General features: G+C 38.1%; 1 protein-coding gene across 1 annotated transcript; it reads left to right on the top strand.

The window, feature by feature from the left end:
• Positions 1-7672: 7672 nt before the first annotated feature.
• On the top strand, positions 7673-11152 carry LOC127618510 (iroquois-class homeodomain protein irx-5-like). The gene is made up of 3 exons (XM_052091002.1): positions 7673-8297; positions 9306-9711; positions 10167-11152. The coding sequence occupies exons 1-3, from the start codon at positions 8061-8063 to the stop codon at positions 10850-10852; spliced, it is 1329 nt and encodes a 442-aa protein (XP_051946962.1). The 5' UTR covers positions 7673-8060; the 3' UTR covers positions 10853-11152.
• Positions 11153-23928: the final 12776 nt, after the last annotated feature.

The following is a 23928-nucleotide window of genomic DNA, read 5'->3' as shown; positions in this document are numbered from 1 at the left end:
TTAATAAATATATAAATATATATACATAGACACTTACTTAGGACTTTATAAAAAAAAAAACTGCTGATCTCCTGAGATTTTCACACACAACAGTCTCTAGAGTTTACTCAGAATGATGCCAAAAACAAAAAACATCCAGTGAGCAGCAGTTCTGCGGATGGAAACACCTTGTTGATGAGAGAGGTCAACGGAGAATTGCCTTTCTCAAAAGCATTGCAAGCTTAAGTTGATCGTAGAGACCATTGGCACCAATGGAAATGCAGCCCATACTGGTTTGAGTTGACAGAAAGGATACGGTTGACTCAGAAAAATGCTCTGTACAATTGTAGTGAGCAGAATAGCATCTCAGAAAGCACAACACTTTTTTGTTGTTGTGTGTCTTGTCGATATACTTAGCGGTATTCTTCTTGGTGTTTTCTGTGATTGTGTTGTGTGTAATGTGTTAAATTGTTAAATTGTGAATTAAAAAAAAAATTAAAAAAATAAAATAAAAGAAAGCACAACACGTTGAACCTTGAGGCAGATGGGCTACAACAGCAGAGGACCACATCAGGCACTTTATTAGGATCATATAGTGTTCCTAATAAAGTGCTAAGTGAGTAAACTTATGCTGTATATGATTTAAAATATATACATCATTTATAAAATATAATTTTATAGATTTAATCTTTTTTAAACCAGGCTTCAATGAAACATGAAATGAATCAACCAATACATAACAACATAAATCTCAGTTGAACTGTAATTAGTCGCTGTTCTTCTGTGCTACTCTCACAAGCATCCCTGTTGTATATGAAAGACCATATTGTGAGCTATCGCAGAATAACAAAACAGCTAATTTGGATCATGCACCTCAGTGATGTCATCCTAATGAGGAGCAAATGGAGAATGAGGCCTTGCTCACATTGTTGTTGCCACAGATTACACCTGACACCCAAAGTGCTGAGGCTTGATCGGGTAACTGTTCGAACATAACAAAGGCAGTGGAGAGAAACCCTACACCTCTGCTGCGAGAGAGCATCTGAGAGAGAATGTGAGAGGGCAAGTACGGTATGCAGACAGGCAGGCAAAGAAAGTCATCTACATTTCAAATGCAGAGGATGTTTTCCGTTGGATGTTTATGAAACATGGCTGCTGGGACTGAGCAACTGCAAGAGGATATGGCATCAAAGAGCTGCTCAGAGAAAACAAAACAACAACACTGATGCTCACGGAAGAGGACAGGAGAACACAACTCCTAAGAATTATGCAACAGCTTCAGCTGATTACCTGCAACAGTCCCTCACATGAACTCAGTCTAGAGTGGGCGTGGCACAATGCTGACCAACAGGATGATGAGACTGAAAAGCAAGATAGCATCACGTATAGAGTGCGGTCAGAGCAAAATTACAATGGTAATATTGCAATAGCATTTAAGTACAATACTGTATATACTGTATACTTGTAATAACTTCTGTTTGATTATGTATTAAAACCATGTAAAACTAGAATTGGATTGCATTTTGATTCAATTCTTACAAAGGTTTGAGAAAAAATAAGTTTAATTACATTTTCTGTAATCCTATTGAGATCATTTTAGCGCTCCCTGCTTGCAATGTAAACTGTAGTCAGAAATAAACCAACTGTGGCCACTTGTTTTCTCATACCAACTAAAAGGCATGCTGACAGATTAGGGATGCAAATAGTTGTCTCAGTGAAGCATTTACTAGAGATTGTATTTGTGTGCATGTAAAAGCATGTATTTTATGTTTATATTCTGAACATATTCTGCATTTGAAAAAATATATATAATAATAATAGAGCAAGATACTTTGTTGACATTTTTTTAATTTGTTAGTTTTTTGTAACTTTTAATTTTATTAATTTTGTTAGATGGTTAACTTTGAGAAGTTAACCTCTAGTATGGACAATTAGTACAAGGACAATGGACAAAAATACTTTATTTATATTTATTATGTATTTATTTATTTATTATTCTGAGATAAAAAACATAAATTCCCCTTAGACATTTTATCATGTTTTCATTCAAACAAAACCATATATTAAATATGTATTAAAATGATAGTTTGTGAATGTAAAGACACCCTGGATTATGCATATCTTGCAAAAATCCCTACCAGGATCCTATGATGAGGGTGCTTCATTCACATAAATCATATTCAGAAACAACTATGACAAGGTTCCTTCAGTTATTAAATACATATGAGAATTTTGTTAAAAAAAACTGTGGTGGATACACCAATCATTTCAGGGGTTTCTATCCTGAAATCATGAAACAGATATTGACTATTCAAACTATTCAGATCCCAGATATGAAAATGAAACCCAAACAACTGATCAAAAATGTTAGGTTAAGTTTGGCAAAGAGGTAGTTTTGGTTACTCGTTGTCTATACTTTATAGCAACTTGAAGATTAGCCTGTCCATCTCCACTATACTCAAATATATGCACCTATATCACATCTCGAAGGGCTCTCTAACCCTTTTCAAACATACAAAAATACAAAATGGCTTACAAAAATGGTATGCATGCTAAAGGTATGAATGTGAAATTTTCCAAGTTTTCACAATGTTTTACTGAAACTATTTCATCATACACCTTTACTGTTACTCTATGTGTGCACATACAGGGTGGTTAAGTCTGATTTAGTATAAACAGCCAGCAAATTATCCATCTACGGCTGTAGCAAAAAGTGCATAATATGGTGCACCTTATGTGCTGACAAGAGATGCTTCAGCAAAACCCTGAAAATGCTTGTTTTCCCAACACTCAATCCTCGTTAGGCACAATCAATACTCCTTTAGTCTCTCAGCCTACTGACTCATTTCAAAATAACATTACAGGTCATTTGTCTCATCGCAGACTAGACTGCATTATGCTACTTTCTCCCTCTCAGAGCAAAGAATGGCACAGGGAGGAGGAGGAGAGAGAATGCCGGATGCTGGAATTTCCACCCTGTGGATGCAACTTTAAATATTTTTTGGTGAGAAGTTATTGAAAAATCAATGTCTGCTTCCTACAATCCATTTCAACTAAATCAATCATAATCTAGCTGGCTGGCAGGGGAGAGAGGGACAGGGGAGGGAGAGAAGAGAGAAATATAAAGAAAGAATGAGAGAGAAAAATGCATACAATCTTTGTCTGAAATCTCTCATTTCTGAATCAATTCTCATAAAAAGCTCATCATGACACAGTTTAGCCTGGCTAACGGCCTGTCGGTCACCAGGGGCCTCTGAGGAAAACTACTGGGAATATGGAGCCTCAGCTGGGGGACCCAGGGACCCAGTCTATCTCTGCCTATATGAAAACTTTCAAATTGACTGGGGTAAAGGCTATCTTGATGAGGATCAGCAAGTCGATTAAATCTTCTAGAACTCCCGCATGCTGTTTTTGCACCTGTTCCATGGCCAGAAAAGAAAACCAGAGTAATCATGTTTCAAATAAATGAGCTCCTGCATCAACAATTTAGGTTGTTTCAATAAGAGGACCTCTTTAAACATACAGAGCACTAACAGATTTAGATGCTGATGCCACTTCCAATTTTACTTCTTATGTGGTGAGTGAGTTATTTGGGGTGCCTATTTATTTTTTCTACTTTGGAAAAGTTGACTAGATTTTATTACACTTGCAGTTGCGATACATATTAGGTGATGTGTTGCAAGTATGACGCACACAATAAACATTTGTCTTTGCAGCGCAACATCTGCGGTTTTAATAAGCAAATATGCCCATTTAAGTAATGGTCACTGCCCCTTTTGATCTTGCGCCCTTCTTACATATATATTCGGATCATGGCTATAACAGCTCTATTACACCATTGTTATGATTGAATACATGCTTGTAATTTCTCACATAATACTATTAACACAGAAGAATTTATTGAAATAACATAATATAATATGAATAAAGTAAAGATGAATATTATATCACTCTATTTTATTTAGTAAAGCAATAAGTATATTAAATGCACAGTATAGGTAACAAATGACAAAAAAGAGGACATTAGTCCTTTTAATAACCACTTGCTTTCACAGTACCACCAATAATTTGTAGAAAAATTTTGGTGAACTTTTAAAACAGTGAACTAACTAGAGAGTCCACTTACTTTCCATATTGTCTGCACTTATTAGGAGACAGATAGTGTGTGGGAAATATTGCAATATTGAGACTCCAAAGGCCATTTTATTTAGATGGGCACAAATAAACAATGAATACAGTTGATGTCTTCAATGAAGTTCCTCTTTTAAATGTACACTCATTCTATATGTAAAGTGTGCCTTTGCTGCTTGTACTGTTATTATTACCTCTAATTAAGAGAATATACATTTTATTTAAAACTACATTTTTTTTTTTCATTATTATTATTACTATCATTATCACTGTGTTGCTTTGTTGTTTTGTGTATAGGGCCTTCTTGTGCACATGTGTTTAATCATTTCATAAAAATGACAAGGTCAAAAATAAATCACATCCATTATTCGCTACGGATCTCCCTAAAGCATTAGCGGCGGACTGTTTAGAATTTCAATTGGCTTCCAAGTGGAAAAACCCCTTAGCTAATACATCAAAGAATATTTGGCGTCAACTAATCGGTTTATGGCAGATTTGAAGTGGCTAAAATCCTTTTGAGGGGGACACAGAGAGAGGTAGCCTAAATGTAACCGGCTGCCCCAATGCTGTCGGAAGAGACGCGCCTAACCTTCCGCCTCGAGAAAACCTGTCATGCACTTCACGTTAACTAACTTTGTTTAACCAGACCATTCTGCGCGTAAACGCAAGAAGCAATTAGTCTGTTAAAATAGATAATGCTTTCTAATAATAGTTTCTAAATCCAAATTAAATTACGTTGTCTCCCCGAGGCATTTTGATGGAAAAACAGTACTTGAAACACCACCCCCTATCTCTCCTTTTTTTTTTTTTTTTTTTTTTGTCGGCCCTGGGGTAGCCTGGTACATTTGGCATATTGCGTTATTGTGCAACACAACACACTAGTCATATTAAAAATATGCATAGTTGGAAACATAAAGCGAGCCTTCATCAGTTTTAGGATTCTAACGCAAGCTCAAATATATAGAAAGCCCTAAAGCAATGTGAATAACCTATATCATTTGGAGCACATATCTTAACATAAGCCTACACCTCCTCTTACCGTCCAATCTGGGAGTTCACTTACTAGCATTTCGAAAAAGCAAGGCACAGAATATTTAAATACAACTCCTTTTGCTAAAACATCACGCCCATAAATGCTGTTCTATGATTATTCGTGCACTTTGATGAGGGTATGAATTATAGAATATGTCATGTAAATTAAATAGCGCAATTTCCTACCTTTCTGCCAGCGTGTGTAGACTGTGACTTCTTGCTGCATTCTCTTTCCATGCTTTCTTTCACTCAACACCCCCTCAACACCAAACAGACTGCTTATCGAATCCTATTGGTGAAGAGGAACGCATTACTGCCGATAAAACGCTATCAATGAATATTGATGTCATTCAAATGCTACCCCCTGGTATCCTTGGCAACCGATATGCTATTTGTTGACCGATGACTGGCCACTTCCACAGTGCTTCAGCAAAAACAGAATATATATATATATATATATATATATATATATATATATATATATATATATATATATATATATATATATGGGCCATTGAATAGGTTAGTTATTCGGATGAATCATGGCCAACTCTTAAAACATGTGCAGAATTGGTGCAATGGGATCTCACTGCTCTAGAAAAAGGAAATATATGACATTTGATTCAAAATGTAAAATGACAATTAAAACGTGTATGGCCATTTTTTTGTCATTATTACAAATGGTATGAAATCATTATCCATAGAACTGTCTCGATCAGTATTGTCACTCTCATCGAATTATCATATTCCCTAGTGAGTTTTATTTATTTGGAGGTGGGGCAAAGCTAATAAAAATGTCTTCACTATCACAGTCGACATTGTGGTAATCTCTTCGTATGTCTACCGTTTGTTTTGCTTTGAACTTAGCATTGGTCCACTGAGTTTAGCGTCATCATTCTTCACTCTTGTGAGGCTCTCGGAGTTCAGTAACACGTGACCTCGTGCACAACTCTGTAGCAGCGCCTATAGCGATCCCTTTCGGCTCAGATAGACTTTAACAAGTGAGAAACTATCAGCTCAACGAGTCATGGATCAATCTCCTTAGACACGATTTATGTTTTTTGCTTGTTCGGTTTTTGCCTTTTCATTCATAAATTACACCGGATATTAATCTATTCACTTACCTTTAAAAACATATATATTTTTTATTGTCTGCAACCTAATTCACGTAATGCCAAAACTTTTCCTCAACCGTTTATAATTAGTTGTGCGTTTGTGTTATGAAACACTGCTTTTACACTTCTTAGATTATGCAAATACAAACAGTTATTAAACTTAAAAACGTCACATATATAGGCCTATATAAATGAGACATGTATTTTATTATGTTGTATCAAACCCTGAAAGTGTTAAATGATCAGTTTTATCTAAACGTATCCTATATTTACTCGCAATAATTAAAACATCTAATCTCCATTGATAAAATAATTGTCGTGTAATAAACACGCAATTAAGTCAGCAAGCAAACAGAATAATATGGGGATATTTTCCGCCGCAGAGAAATATATCTGTTTGAATCAAAAGGGCTTAGAGCCCCTGGTCGTGGCGGATTTGCGGTGGTTCATATGGTCTTAATCTGTCTACGCTTGGGGCTTTGGTGTAAAGGAGAAGAAGATCTAGTTTGTTCCGGGATCTAAGGCGAAAACTGTCCAGCGGACAAATCAGTTAACACCTGTCAAAAGTTACTTCTTCACTTTCTTACCGCTAAGAATTGATCTAAGCGTGTGTAGTCACTAGTCACACAACTATCTTGCTCTCTCTCTCTCTCCCTTTCAGTAAGGTTAAAATGTTATGCGAAAGCAGTTGTGGCATAATTATATTATTGACGCGATACATTTATACGATGAAACAAGATAATATAGGGTAAATATGTCATTTATCCACGATCATTTGCAAACGCTTGTCAATTTATAAGCAGCGTCAGAACTGATCGTCCACATTCAGGATCTCCGACTGTCGCATATTCTTGGAAAGTATATAGCCTATTTCAATATGGTCAAAATGACCGCAGAGAACACACAAAACCTGAAGAACTGCAGACAGTACTTGTAGCGTATCCTCTCGCATTTGGCTAATCGTCCGAGTGTGGTAATCGTCCATTTGTAAATAATCGTAGCCTATGCGAAAATAAAGACTTTATGTATTAAAATAAGAAAAGCCGAAGTTAATGTAGCTGCCTCGCACGAGACCGCCATCCAGGGGCTGTAGCTGCTCAGTTTAAGGAAATTAGACTTGTTAGAGACAAAAATAGAGGGAAAGCGGGGGAGATCGTTAGTGAGTGCCATGCAGGGTACGAATGTACAGAGAGAGAGAGAGAGAGAGAGAGAGAGAGAGAGAGAGAGAGAGAGAAAGAAAGAGAGAGAGAGAGAGAGAGAGAGAGAGAGAGAGAGAGAGAGAGAGAGAGAGAGAGAGAGAGAGAGAGAGAGAGAGAGAGAGAGAGAGAGAGAGAGAGACGATTCAGGCTGGGCTGCTGTAACCCAAATCCAGCTTTCTTTTCCTACCATAACTACACCCTGAGAGGAGGAGCGAGAGGTTCATAGTAGGCGTCAGAATCCTCAATTTCCAACTTAGCATCCTGGCAGGACACTCTCCAAAGCAAAGCCCCATCCGAGAGCAAAAAAACTTGCTCCGCGCGTTAGGCATGAGAGACACAGTGCGCACAGAGGGTGAGAGAGTGGCTCGAAAATCCGCGTGTGAGTGAAAACAACCGGGTTGCAGTCTGACAACGACTGATTAACGAGTGTGAAGTCTATGCATTTGTCGTTCTCTTTCATTTCCATCAGTGCTATCACCGCGAGGAGGACGGGACGGGGGTCTGTTTATTCGCAACTCTATGAGCGAGAGCTCATATACGCGGAGAGCGCGTAAGAGTTTGAGGGAAAGAACACAAGTGAGAACCTTATATTAGGATCTTCACCATGGCATACCCTCAGGGCTACTTGTATCAGCCATCCGCCTCTTTGGCACTCTATTCGTGCCCTGCCTACAGTACAAGCTTGATATCGGGACCTCGGACTGAGGAACTAGGGAGATCTTCCTCTGGCTCTGCTTTCGCTCCCTATGCCGGATCTACAGCGTTCACCAGCGCCTCGCCAGGCTACAATTCCCACCTCCCGTACGGTGCTGATGCCGCTGCCACTTTTACTTCTTATGTGGTGAGTGAGTTATTTGGGGTGCCTATTTTTTTTTCTACTTTGGAAAAGTTGACTGGATTTTATTACACTTGCAGTTGCGATACATATTAGGCGATGTGTTGCAAGTATGACGCACACAATAAACATTTGTCTTTGCAGCGCAACATCTGCGGTTTTAATAAGCAAACATGCATTCGAGAGATCGGGTTTAGTCACTTTTATATAATATATATATTTTACAATACAGAATTTTTTAATAACCAGACATTATGCTCAAACATACATTACAACAAATAGATAGCTATTTAGTTTTCTCTAAATGAAGCAAATACGAATCCCAGAAAGGCAAACGCAAACACGTAAAAAATACATAGCTAATTCCACTCATTAATTATTTAGAAAATATATTTAGCATTTAGCCTATTATTTTTGTTGGCTAATCGATTTCCCCCAATCTTGAGAGCTGTAAATGTAATATGCCTACCTCATATAAAAGAGAATACACGATCAGTTGTGTCCAATTTGTCTTGACCGTGTATTAGTCAAATACGCTACGTAAAGGAAACATGTTCAACCGGTGATTTAAATGTAAATCGTGTGAGAAGGCCATCACAATGTCAAATGAGCCAATATAATGCTGCAAATTCTAATTAGCATTAATCTGACACTAAATTCTCAAAAATCAGTGTCGTTAGATTTATGATTGTAAACGGGGGGTGGAAAAAAGTTGTGAATTTCAAAATCATTTCTGCTAAAGGGAATGAGGCAACTGGTGAAATGGAATAGATATGTTGTTCTTGCGTGTCCCCGCGGCCTTGCTTTACTATTTAGATTAATTCGATTTAAAGTGTGTAGCTACATGTGGCATACATCTTCATGTTTTTCTTTGCAAGTGTGTGCGTAAAAGCGTGGTTGTTCATGATGTGTTTTCTGTGTTTGCGTAAGTGATCTGAAACTGATATTCTATTGTGCGCAGGTATCGATATAGTGACATTTTGCTAATAAAACTGTTGGCTTGGCTCTTTGCAGAGCTCGCCGTATGATCACGCGACAGGCATGGCCGGATCTATCGGGTATCATCCTTACGCTGCTCCTTTGGGCTCATACCCGTATGGAGACCCAGCTTACCGCAAGAATGCTACCCGGGACGCCACAGCCACTCTGAAAGCCTGGTTAAGCGAGCACAGGAAAAACCCATACCCCACCAAAGGCGAGAAGATCATGCTGGCCATCATCACAAAAATGACCCTCACGCAAGTGTCCACCTGGTTCGCCAACGCCAGGAGGAGGCTAAAGAAGGAGAACAAGATGACCTGGACCCCACGGAACAGGAGCGAGGACGAGGAGGAGGACGAAAACATTGATCTAGAGAAAAACGACGACGACGAGCCAAACAAGCCTACAGACAAGGGAGAATCCACAGACACAGAGGCAGGTCTGTGAAAAAAAAATCATCAATTTTTCATTGCAGTCGTTTTCACTCCGGGCACAAAATTGATTGCTGGTTAATGGTGGTATATTATTTATAATGGGAGAATTGCTTTAAATAATAATCACCTTGAGCTCCTCTAATTTGACTTCTTATGGACTGAGAATTGCTGGTGACGTATGGCGCTTTGCACTTCATTTATCTCGAGCTGCATAATAAGGACACAGCTGGTGCACGGAATCTCATTCATGGCTATGATAATAACCACCCTATTATTATTATTGTTAGTATCATTATTATTATTTATTGCCATTTTAAAACTTTATGATTGCACAGAAATTGGTTAATTTATTGAATGCAAAATACTTGTATATGCAATATTTGTGTATAATGTTCCAAAATGTTGAACAGTGTTGTGGGCCAGTCGTGCTTAATTAAATCTATTTATTTGTTGCCTTTAGATCATAAGCTCATCAACCCAGGGGAGATACCGTGCGACAGGTTTAAAGACGATGCTAAAGATCTTGATCCACTTTTATCAGACACGGAATTAAAAAACACAGAGGAGCGGACGGATTTGCTCGCCGAGCAGGCAAAACCCACCACATCCTCTCCCTCCGTCCTACAGAGAGGGAATGATCTCCTTATGCAAGAGAAGCCATCAGAACCGGGTCATGCCACGAGCACGGGTAACAGCAACGTAACGTCTGTCATTCATTCTCCCCCTTCGGCGCCCAAACCCAAACTCTGGTCTTTGGCCGAGATCGCCACGTCTTCGGACAGGTGCAAGGGGGTCAGTGAGGCTCCACAGGCCGCGGGGCTGGGTCAAAACACAGTCATAGCCAGACCTGCCTCGCCAACCCGGTCCTCCCCTCAATGCCCTCTCCCTAATAACACTGTCCTCTCTCGGCCTATTTACTACACATCGCCTTTTTACCCGGGCTACACGAACTATAGCACTTTCGGACATCTCCACAGCAGCCACGGCACCAACACCAGCTCCACGGCACATTTCAATGGATTAAGCCAGACTGTTTTAAACAGAGCCGAGGCTCTAGTCAGAGAGAGCAAACTAAGAAGCCAAACGCAGGTAGATCTTTGCAAAGACTCACCTTATGATCTAAAGAAAGGTATGTCAAACATTTAATACCGGATTCGGCGCCAATCACATGGACCTTTATTTATTATTTGTGGTTGCTTAAAAGAAGAAGCAAAGGAAGACGCAAACGATCATTCTGATTGCAGTACCCGAGGACAATTATTTTCTGAGTAAATGCTTATCCACAAATCTTAGTTTCTGAATGGTTAATCAAGAGGATGTAACTTCTAAGAATTGTCCTAAACGCTGCAGCCGCCTAAGTCTATTTGTATTAAAAAGACTAATATGTATATTTAATGTAGCATTTTGTATTTAAAATGGACAGTACACTATCTTTGAAGTAAATTATGGAGAAAAAAAAATGTGTGCAGCGGTTGATTTGGGAATTTGCATGGCTGTGAATGAGAAATTTGATAGCTGCACAAACATATAAAACAAAACATGTTTACACTATTATTTAGGTTAGGCTACTTGAGGATAGATCAGGACCGAATATGACATCATAACCGAAATGGGTTGTTAAATCGCGGTCTGTTTGGACATTGTAGGTCGATGGCTTTTTAAAATGTACTTTTAACTGAAACTCAGGCGGTTAGGGAAAGGCATATGGAGACGAGGCCTGATTTGCAAATGATCCGGTCGGTTCGATGCTACTAACGTTTTATACAACTTTCTCCAGGTACACAATACTCATCTGTCATTGCAAACAGAGATATGGCTGGACGGGTAAATATTGATATGACAACACCGGCAAAAGTGTCGAGCAGTCATTTAACCCAATTACATTCCAACCGCGTCGTGTTATATGCAAAGCAATCAGGTGGCGAACTCCAGTAATGAGTTCGATTTTATGCTAAATTTAGACCTCATTACTACTTCCAAGGCGTGGCAAAGTGGTTAGAGGCGCGCTGCGATGCAGAGTGGGCCTTGGAGCATACTACTCTGTTATATCATTAAATGGCAGGATAGGCTTAATAGCGCTTTGAATTATAGACAATGATGGTTTTCAAAAGTGTAGCCAAGGTGCCGTGACAAGCAAATGTCCCCTGGCGTGGACTGTCCCCTAGAACTGTCTTGCACCTCTACCCTCACCCGCAGGTAGGTGTCACACTTGCTCTTTTCAAGCCCTGACTCGTTAAGATACTGAGTGAACTACTTCAGATGGTGCAGGTAAATTGGAGTGAGAGAGAGTATATGATTATACATTAGAGGAAAACAACAAATGCTAATTTTGATCACAATGGGTTTTCAGCAATGTTTATGCTTTTACATTTTAATTCCCAAACACAAATTAATAGCATGTAAATAATTTGTATTACATTAAGATAAAAACAAAACATTTTAGTTATACGATTTTGTTTGAGCATATAGGGGGAAAAACAATCTCCAAATTACATAATAAATCCTATTGATAACCGACTCTATCGAAGTTGCTTTTATTATTATTATTTAATTATTTATTGGTCCGCAATTTAAAAAAAAACTCACAAAAGGATAAACAGACGTTTGTTCGTTAAATGCAGAAATCATTGGTATTTTTTAAGATGCTAATTTATTGATTGTCCTCCAAGCTCGAACCATGGCCAAAACAAGATGGGGTAGACAATTAATTATTTACATTCTCTCAATAACGCTTTTATTCAGCATCGATACTGTAGCAAAGTTTCAACACATTTTTAGCATCTCACCTCAAGTAATTCACTCCTGCAATTTTGTCGTAGACATACCAGAAACTATAGACTACATTTCCCTTAATAATACAATTAATAATAATTATATTACTACTAGCCTACTACTACTACTGCTAATAATAATGATAATGATGATGATGATGATGATGATGATAATGATGATGATAATAATAATAATAATACAAATAACAGAAGGGAGGAATGGGAGCTCTTTAAATCAGTCTGAGGTCGTGTCATTAATCTCTATAGTTTACTTTGCGCACTTCAGTTGAAAAGTCCCCTGGGTTTCATGTAATTCCCCGGGCTCTAATGTCCTTCCCCGGCAGCAGAGTGGATGAGGGGGTGGCTATATTTAATCTTTCGGAGTGGGCTGGAGCTGCCTCTGCAACACATCAGCCGGGTAAATAGCATAATTATGTTTTTCTTTGCTGATCCCTCTAGGAGATGAAGCATTCGTTGCAATGGCCCGTATGTGCATAATCCCATTTAGAAGTTTAAAAAGGAGGAATGTATATTCTTGAGGAAAGAGTTCTATATTTATTCTTTGCCTAAAATATATATATATATATATATATATATATATATATATATATATATATATATATATATATATATATATATATATATATCATCTCTTCAAATGCTGACATGCCTTAATATTGAAATATCGATAATAATTTACGATCTCATTTTACGCTTGAGGGAAATCAATTGGATATTTAAACGGATAAACGAGGCATGTGTAAAAGCTGATTTAAACGTCCATAGGCACAATAGAGAGAGCCCGTTAAACACATTGAAGATGCCTAATGTATTCTGTATTCGCGCAAATTCTCATTTTTTTTGTATAGATGCAGAAATAAAGAAATGAATCCTTAACCTTTAAAAAAAAAAAAAATACCACCATACGTGACATAAATCGGTGAGTGTTTTGTTTGATGTATTGATGAAAACCAAAGACACGTCTGGGATATTATTCGCTATTATTCGCTCCAACGGTAGCCTATTAATTATATATTAAATTGCAATGTTTAGCCTATGTGCGTTTTAAACATAGGCAGATGATTATTTTTACTTTTCCACATAATGCAGCGATACATTAATCCAGAAAGCTGCCGGAATCAGGTCAGCCAAACCCGTCCGAGCTTCTGTAAGAATTAATGCAAAGATCCTACATGACAACCCGATCTCATGACTTTGTTCAACTTTATTTCCCGAGTCTCTTTTTTTCTTTCAGTTGAATGGCTCTCAAGCTCATTGTTCGAAAGAGATCCACAGTCACAGTGTGCATGTCAAGTGAGAGAGGAAGACAAAAGTGAGAGAGAAAGAGAGAGAGAGAGAGAGAGAGAGAGAGAGAGAAATGGAGAGAGAAATCTAAACTATAGACTAACATGTAGGCTATTCGAAGAAATTAGATTTCAAAATTTAGTTTTGGTGTTCTTCGAAAAAGGTTTTGCGAAAAGGTTTTCCCGCATTCCCGCAAGTTTAGCTCTCCAAAATGAGAACAAAGACTCAAGTGAACAAAAACAACTTCAATCATACATTTTTGTTAATATTATTCGGGAGGACTGTGCTGTAAATTCTCACACAATAGCCTACATATATGCTAAATTTGTGTTAGATTCATTTCTTGTGTATTTTTTTTATTTTTTATAATTTTGAACAATACCAAGCAAAGGGTATGGGAAAACAACGAACGAAATTACTTAAATTACCGAATAAAAGAGCGTTTGTGTGTGTATGTATATATATATATATATATATATATATATATATATATTTTTTTTTTTATGGTTAATAAAATGTTTGTATTTTCATAATCTAAGAAGTGCAAAAGCAATGTTCCATAACACAAACGCACAACTAATTTGAAACGGTTGAGGAAATGTTTTTGCATTGCGCGAATTAGATTGCAGTAGGCCTATGTGAAGATTTCAGTTCCGACCCTGTACATTTATGCACATTACACGCATTTAGTAGCCTAAAACTTCAAGTTCAACAAAATAATGTTTCCCGCATTCTTTGCGAAAATTAACCGATATCCTATAAAATTACGGCTCTACAATAAACAAATCACTGTGTGCATTAAATATTACCTAAAGTGTTTGCATATAGGCCTATCATTCATTCAGGAAAAAAATGTTATGCTATAATTAGCAAGCTGTAACTATAGGCGCCATTTTTTCCGGTGCGCTGTGGTTCGGATGCAATGTAGCGATATGTCGAGGACAATTTTAAAAACAGAGGAAACGGTTATCGACTTCGAAAATGTTACTGATCTTAAACATTCACGCGCTTAAATCACACCTGCCACGTAATCGAGCAGCGCGCGACTGGGCCCCTCAGGGATACAGGTAACGTTTATGGCGTAATCAAATCCTGCTGATAAAAAGAATCGCTAAATCACCGTTAAATGTACCGGACCAAATGTTCCAAAACGGATTTCAGCGTAATATCAACAGTCCACCTGATAACAGCCAATGACTACTTGATCCCTCCACACTAACACGACTCCAGCTGAGCCGAATCAAATTCAGCACGAATGTGTAAATGGACACCCTTTTATTTGACCTGCTTATAATATGCGCTGGGACATCTGTGCGAGGCAGCAGAGCAAGTGTGGCCAAATTCAGAATGGTATCTCTCTCTCTCTCTCTCTCTCTCTCTTCTTGAAGTGATCAAAATGTCGGTTGATTTCCGCGCTTGTTAGTTTAAGAAAAGAGAGAACTGATTGAGGGGAGTTCAGTCAAACTGCGTTGTGAGAGCAGATACAAAGAGAGGGAAGAAAAATCGTGAAATTTGTTTGCGAGCGAATAATTATTCTCCAAACATCATCCTTACTCCCAAACATTCAATAAAGAAACTGAACTGGAGTTGCCTCTTTACTACAGCACACTGGGAATACCTCATCCCTTTTATTTAATCATCCAATCCCACTGAGGAACCTCTTAATTAATTATGGGTGCTAAAAATTCACACCAGCTGTTTCTCTTTTCTCTATTCACTCGTCGATGCTGCCGGGCGAAGAGTGTGACGCGGCCATTGGCCATCATTTTCACAAATTAGCCCATTTTCTCCCTCAGAATCGAGCTCCTGTCAAGGCTGCTCTGACGTATATCATTTCGCGGGCTCTGAAGACCCGTCGATGAGGGGGAAGACGAGGTAAAAAAAAGTGTCTTTTTGCAAAGTCACGGCCCATTCGACGCTTATAAATCGTCCGTGTTAAAGGAACATTTAAGATAGGCAGACGCACATTGTAAGTCGACCCAGATGAAGTGACAGGGTGATTTACTGCTATTTACCCTCACTTTAGCCTGGAACTTCACCCACTGTTTTCCTATTACCCGCGTGCGGCTCTCTGGGGAGAGATTACACGTGTCATTTTCAGCTTTCTGATGTTTTAAGTGAAACCTCCACACATCAACAAATATTTTTACTAAAGAAGGAAACCGTTAACGAATAATTTGACCTGAGAGAGTTTTTGACAGTATGTAGAACTGCTTTTGGACTATATTGCTCTTTTCACATAACGGAAATAAAACATAAATCGCTAATCTTGAATATAGCCTATAGTAAGGCATTACATGCGTTATTAGGTGAAAGTAAAACCATATAAGTCATGTCATAATCATAAAAGCTTAAAAAAGACATGGCTCTAAATGGGCTACCTGCAATATTTAAATTAACTAATACTAGCGCAATGAGAATACATGTTGTCTATTTCTTTCCTAACATGAAACACCTTTCTAATAATACTTATTGACAAATAAAAAAACAAATTCTGTTTCACTTTCTCTTTCACACACACACGCACACGCAAACACACACACAAACTTATTTTATGTTTGCTATAAGCTAGTAACTATAGCTCAAGTTCAAGTAACAACCTAATCTCACATTTCTGATCAACAATTTGAGATTAAAGTTTACAGGATGCCTGGAATGCCTCCTGTCCAGGTTCAACTAAAGATTTAGTGCTTTTTTCACTATTAAGATAAATAAGATTAAATGAACTAAACTTTTATATTTAATTAATTGCAATGAGTATCACAAAAACAAGAGCATATTAATGAGCTAAATGTCAAACAATAATATTCAGAAAATGAATCTGGGTGATTCATTAATTTATTATTAATGAATGGCATTTGAAGTTTCAATTAAATGAAGGACTTTTGCCCTTTAGCTTTGTGCATATTGAATATCTTTTGCACCAATTGTTTTATTATTGCTGCATTTAAATTTATGGTAAATCAGCTCAGTCAAAAGCAGAAGCTGTTCAAGGATGGAAATGTTTCATTTTAATGCAGATCATTTGTATTTATTTTCTTAATCACAAGAAATGCTAACAGAGAGATTTCAACACATCAGGCCCAAGTCCTAACAGTCCCACAGCACCACTTTGCCTAGATAAGCGACTAGTATTATTACATTCTTAATGGTTTAGATTAAGATTGATGAACTGTTTTCTTTTAGGCACTTCACAGGGTCCACGAAAACGGGGGAGAGGAGATGGGGGAAGGAGGAAAGAGGGGATGAAGGGAGGTCTACAAGCTGCCTGTTTATTTACATTTGGCCTTTTTAAATGATCCCTTTCTTCTAGACATCTGTTCCACATTATGACACTGATATTTAGCCTAATGGCCACTCTGATGCGCTGCTCTGTGAGATAGCAGGAATAGGCAGCCATTATCCACAGTCCACCTGGGGAAGAAAGCCAAGTCTGATGATGGAAATAATGCAGGATGTGTGTGTGTGTCTGGGGGGTGGGGGGGGATTGGGTGCGGACTCTTTATATATTTTTTCTTTATTTGGAGGAAGATGACCAGTTTTCGTTCTTTTTTACAGAGCTTTTTTTTCCCCTCTCAGGCTGATGGATGCAAATGTGAGCTCTGTAATTGGATCAGTTCCCCAGATACAGATAAACGTCTGCTGCTTTACTGGGGATATTTTGAGCTGTGTGAAGACAGTTTGTGTGTGTGTGTGTGTGTGTGTGTGTGTGTGTGTGTGTGTGTGTGTGTGTGTGTGTGTGTGTTTAGGGAAAATTAATGAGAAAGATTTTAGAAATGCTTTACTCAGTCACAACACTGTGTGCCTAGACCTACACATGCACACACTATATGAGGAGGAAGTAGTGCCCTGTGAGTTTTTTTCTTTTTCATTTTTTTTTTTAGGTACTTCACAGGGTGTTGAACTCCCACACATGGCAATTAAGAGAAACCAGCAATTAACATGTGTCAGGCCACAAAAACAAGAACTGTATAAAAATTCCTTTGGCAAGCCCACATACAGGTATTTCAAATTGATATTCACAACACAGCTCAAGAAATGAGTAACACATTTCCATAAGGATATTTAATCTTGTTCTTCTATCTGTCCACTGGCTCTTTATATGTCAGTGGCTTTCTGTCTTACTGACAATTAAGGATTTGAATCTTCCTGTTTTCATTCATTTTGCTAAGCATTTCCAAACCAAGCATTTTGGCTGTTAGCCGGCAGAGAGAGTGTTTTCTGGCTCTCTGATTAGCAGTGTGCTTTACAGCCAAACAAAATAGGTAATCTCATCAGTGAGGCATTTTAAACTGATAAAACGCCAACTGTGTCCTCCTCTCAACCCCCTGTGCTGGGGCTTGTCTGCACAAACCCCCTAGACAGGACCCTGCCAAACACATTAATACCTGTTACACTGCAGCACAGGGGCAAGCCTCAGCCCAGGCTCAAATAATCGATTGACCTCATTTTCAATAAAGGCGCCATTTCCAGTCTGAGAAGTAAATCTCTGGCTGAGAATGCTTAAGCCATCTGGGTAAGATAGGTGTAGCCGGCCATGATTTCACCTGTCTGCCAAACACAGACCAAAGCGGCCACAGTGCCACATTGTGTTACAGAACACAGGAGATATTTCAACACAAGCTCATTTCAGTACGATTACCATTCAGGTGAGCCTTAGCAATAAGAGTCACAGATAAAACAGGTCCTCTTAAGGTATATTTCCCATTAAACCATTGGTTTCACATATAATGCTGATAACCTGGCATTTGACCTGCCATTGAATAATACAGCAAATTAACCTGCAGCATATTTGCAAGTATAAGTCCTCACAGTCCACTCACTCGTTTTTGTGTGTATGAGCTGAAGTTGATTCTGTTACTTACCCTTAGAGCAGCACTTCAGATTTTGTATGGATCTAATTTATTAGCTTGTGAGTGGAAGCACTGTTGGAAAGGCAATCAAAAAAACACTTACCTAGCCCTAACTCAAATGAACACTTTTTCACTAGCTAATTTCTGCTACTCCCATGGAGGTGTTGGCAACTTGTTTGATGAGGCATAAAATGATGATGAATGAATTTACTGCACCGCTGATCATCAATTGATGGTAGTATACTTCTTTTCTGGTGACACATTGCATAGATCTGTCGTTATTCTCAGACAATGTGATGAGATTTTACATCCCGTAACCTTTTTTTTTTCTCCCCAATTTTGAATGACCAATGACCAATGAGTCCTTGTGGTGGTGTAGTGACTCACCACAATCTGGTGGTGGAGGACAAATCTCAGTTGCCTCCGCATCTGAGACGTCTATCTGTGCATCTTGTCACGTGGCTTGTTGAGCCGTTACTGTGGAGACCTAGCGTATGTTGAGGTTCACACTATTCTCCGCGGCATCCACGCACAACTCATATCACGCCCCGCAAAGAGCAAGAACCACACATTAAAGGGACCACATGGAGGTTACCCCATGTGACTATACCCTCCCTAGCAACTGGGCCAATTAGTTTTTTTAGGAGGCCTGACTGGAGTCACTCAGCACGCCCTTTATTTGAACTCGTGACTCCAGGGGTGGTAGTCAGCATCAATACTCGGTGAGCTACCCAGGTTCCACCACCTTATCCTTTCTGACCCCAGGTCGGAGTATGTGGAACTTAGCCTGCGCCAAAGCAGAAAGAAGACAAAGGACAGTTTAATAGGAGGTTAAACTGGAAACAGGAGTGAACTTCTTGCTTTTAGGGACGCATGCTCTCAACTTTCACTCTCTGATCAGTGTGTGGGAAAAGACAGAAGTAATCAGATATCCACCCCTCTCTTTCTCCCTCTTTCTCTTTCTCTCCTCTTCACCCTCACTCTCTCTTTTTCTGCCAAAAAATCTCCTTAAAAAGCACTGGCAATTACAAAAAAAGACAGCACTAAATTGATTCAACATCAAAATGAACACCAAAGAAACAAAGGCGATGTTGTAAAATCAGACTGGCCTATTGAGACAGATTCCATTAAACCATTAACTCAAGCAGCCATTCAAAATCCCACCAATGATTAACAAATCTTAGGGGGTAAACCACAACAATTACTTCTCTAAAAAATGTCAACAGATTACTTTATTGATTAATTCTAAAAAGTAATCACATTACTAATTATTTAACTTTTAAGTAACTTTCTAAATCACTATTTCTGTCTATATTTACTCATTCATTGTCGCACACCCTTCAGCTGTCACAGAAACACTATGAATGAATATTTTAAATGTATTATATATATTACTTTAGCACAAGTAACGTACTTAAAATTAATTACTTTCATTTAAAGTCAGTAACTGTAATCTGATTGCAAGAATTTACAATGTAATGTGTTACATTAATTTTTTGACTAAAAAGTCATTTGATTACACAAAGTAATTACTTTCTAATCATATATATATCCAACACCAGGTGTAAGTGGTCGCCATGGGGTCAAAAGCAGTATATATGTCACGACCCCCGCTCCCTCGCTCCGCCCCCTCGAGCTTCCACGCTCGTTCCGCCCCCTCGAGCTCCCACGCTCGTTCCGCCCCCTCGAGCTCGCACGCTCGTTTTGCTCCCTCGAGCTCGCACGCTCGTTTTGCTCCCTCGAGCTTCCACGCTCGTTTTGCTCCTACGAGCTCTCATGCTCGTTAGCAGGTCTCCCTCCTCGGGCTCGCATGCCCGCTCTCCTATCACCAGCATTAGTTTCACCTGTACTCGTCTTATCACCCCTTTATTCGTTACACCTGCACCGCTCGTTAGTTCCCCTATATATATCACTGCCCTTTCGTCTCACTCGGGTTGGTTATTGTATTTAGTTTCCCGTGTCTTTGCCCCCCGCTAGTCTCATCTAGTTTTGAACTCCTCTTGTCCTCCTCTTTGCTTGCCAGCTCCCCTTGTTCCCCTGTCTTTTGCTCCCCACTAGTCCCGTCTAGTTACTCTGATCCTGTTTCCCGGCTTCGACCCCCCCACTCTCGTTGACCACTCTCTCCCGGATTTGCCCCTTTACTCCACTTTGATTCCCTGGCTTTTGACCCTACGCTTCCCTCGACAACTCTTCTCTGGATTTACCCTGTTTGTAATTTTGCCTGCACTGCTATTAATAAAAGCAGTTTCCTCCGACATTGTGACTGTCTCATCTTGTGTGTGTGTGTGCGGGTTACAATATATTTGTATAGCAGTTATTAAGCAGTATATATTTTCTGCATATTTGCTAAATATTCCCTCTGCCATTCCCGTCCCCCTCTATTGCCTCTGCAAAAAATAGACTGTGTTAAAGTTGTCCACATTATTTAGATGTTAGTTACTCTTTATTCCTCTCCTTTCATTATTTGCCTCTCTATCGTCCACCGAGGATGATTAGTGAACTCAGTAATTTATACATTTTTTGGTATGTCTCTTAATTGTCCCAGTTGTCTTCGAAGTTATACTAACAACTACTGACGTGGACACATAAATATTGTTTATTAACTGCTGCTAATTCGTGACAGTTTTTTTTTAATTCCTGTTATCTGTTTTTGTTTTTCCAACTCATACTACTCACATCAATAAAAAAGGACATTCTGACCTTTAATCCCAACAAATCTTCTGTTGTCCTACTTGTTGGACATTTTTCCACTCATTTTCTTGGACTGGTTGATTGAACTTATGATGATTAATACAATCACTATAGGAGTATATACACTTGGTCACATGTGTTTTTTGCAGACTGAAAAATGTAAGTGTAAAAAGTAGGTCTGCACAATTAATTGAATAAATAATTGAGATTACAATTATAGCAGCCACAATTAACAAATCTTGAAAAGTGTCAATTATAACAGTCCATGTAGGTCTACTCATGTTGCCTCAAAATGTTACATTTAATTTTCTATTTAACATGTTTTTGCAGTGGTTGATCATTTTAATCCATGAGAGATATGTCTATTTATTCAACATTTGAATAACAGCTTTGTTTTTTATGCTTCTGAAAGGGCCCATGTAAAGTTGACAGCTTACCTAATTAGTCTTGATTTACTGATATAAAACAGCAATAAAGTCATTCAGGAACACAGTTCTCATCTTGTTTCGGATGTGTACCCAACATAAAGAATATACCTTGAAGCTGATCAAGCCCAAACAAGTATTTTAATGTAAATTATATTAATTGACATTAATCGCAATTACAACATCAAGGGGAATAATCGACAATAATGATTTTTTTCATAACCGTGCAGCCCTGCCTCCAAGAAACATTCAAGACAGATTACAATCTAATCACACAAAGCAATTCAGGAGGTGGTTTAAGATGGATAAAAACAAGACTCAGCCTAGAATAAAAATTAATCTGGTTGTTTAGGCCACCACATAAATACATTTTGCTCCTTCCAAGCAGAACTACATCAGCATACGGAGGTTTCAGAGTCCTGTTGAGTATATTTACATATAGAGCGAGAATAGTAGATCGGTTTCATATCCATTTTGTAAAGAGACATTTATGTGCATACCCTCAGAATGTGCATCAGATAGCAATCTGCTCGATCAAGGCACATGAAGTGACAACTCGTGCTCCATTGTTAGGTTGTTTCTTTAATGTGTATATTGCATTTGTTGTTTGGTTGTTTAGATGTATTGTATCCCTCCCTGCATTATGTTAATGATGGAAAAATAATTCACATTCTATTTTATTTATTTGTTTATTTTACATAAAATAACAAAATTAAACAAAATCAGTTTCCCCTATGTTTGATAACTGATACATTTTCACATGCAACTCCAACAAATGGAGTGAATCATTAGTTATCCATTTTTTTTTCTCAATGAGCAAATGTATTACTGCACTTCCATTGTGGTACAGAATTACCGTAACGCAACACCAATATGTTCCTCAATGTACTGCAAAACACTGTTACATAAAGTTGATCTGTGAACAAAAACATCTATCTAACTTAAAATTCCAGATCCATAATAATAGTGTTTAAGAGTTTAATAGCACAATCTAAGGAGCACTTCAGCACGTGCCTTCCTTGTAACGGTGACTCCAGGAAAAAAGAAAAGAAAATGTAATGTGGCTTAAAAACAACAAACTATTGGGTTCTTTAAAGACTGCCATTTAATTTTAACAATGCAGTTTGTTGTATTTTTTTTTTTCTGGATAGCAAGTGAAGAAATATGACATATATTATTATTACTTTCAGTAACGTGGACGAATTTCAGTACAGTCCCAGTCAAGAATCGAAAGAAAGGAGCTTCTCTGTAAATCTAATCTACATTGATTGTTGCATTCAATGTTAAATATGAGCACTTATGGCTTTTCAAATATGAATTTGCTAGAGATTCTGGTCCTTTTATTCTGACAAGCACTGCAGAGAAAGACATACAGAGGATTGTGATCATGATAAACTCATTCTTAGTGATGCTGGATATGAAATGCATTTGTCAAAATTGAAAGGGATGGAGAAGGAGAGAAGGCTAAGAAATAAGAAAGAGAAAACATTACGATTTACTAAACAGATATATTGCTTTCATTCTTTAACTTTCATTCACTTACTGACAGCAACCTAATCAGGGGACTCAGAATATGCAGATAATTCAAATAAATTGTTCATGAACATCTTAATATGGCTAAAATAAAAAGCATGGTTATTAAAGATGGAAACATCAGACTGAGTTTGCATTAAATATAAACTTTTTAATGAGCATTTTTTAATGCAGTGTGCCTCTTCAGCTGTAACAGTGCCAAAACTCAGAGCAACTTCTCATTATACAGCGCAGCTCTCATATATACTACAGCCAATTCTATGGTGAAATATGAATATGTGAAATGTCAATATTTTTTTTTTGTCTATGACTAATGAGCAGCTAAATGATCCTAGTATAATAGTTCCAGCTAAATGATCCTTAGCACAGTACTGTAGTTTCTACATGCTTTTAAATTTTTGTTTTGTTTAGATGAGCCTAAAACTGTGCTAAGAAATCTATGCTCTCTTGCACTAGCTAAAACACAAACAAGCACACAATATTCATTACAAACTATGACATCTTCACCCTTGTCCTTGACCTGTTGACAGACTCTATCCAACTGTAGCTCATTCATCAGCATTTCTCATCCTCTTTCTGCCTGACATTAGTTTATCCATTACAAGTATTGACACACACACATATAAAAACCCACAGGCGCTTGA

Source organism: Xyrauchen texanus, chromosome 2, assembly GCF_025860055.1.
Source record: "Xyrauchen texanus isolate HMW12.3.18 chromosome 2, RBS_HiC_50CHRs, whole genome shotgun sequence".
NCBI classification, from domain to species: domain Eukaryota; kingdom Metazoa; phylum Chordata; class Actinopteri; order Cypriniformes; family Catostomidae; genus Xyrauchen; species Xyrauchen texanus.
The sequence above is the reverse complement of the archived record's forward strand: the minus strand, read 5'-3'. Positions and strand labels throughout refer to the sequence as shown.

Coding starts and splice junctions, on each gene's coding strand:
- LOC127618510 (XM_052091002.1), top strand. CDS start 8,061: ATGGCATACCCTCAGGGCTACTTGTATCAGCCATCCGCCTCTTTGGCA. Junction 8,298..9,305: donor CCACTTTTACTTCTTATGTG/GTGAGTGAGTTA, acceptor GGCTCTTTGCAG/AGCTCGCCGTATGATCACGC. Junction 9,712..10,166: donor ATCCACAGACACAGAGGCAG/GTCTGTGAAAAA, acceptor TGTTGCCTTTAG/ATCATAAGCTCATCAACCCA.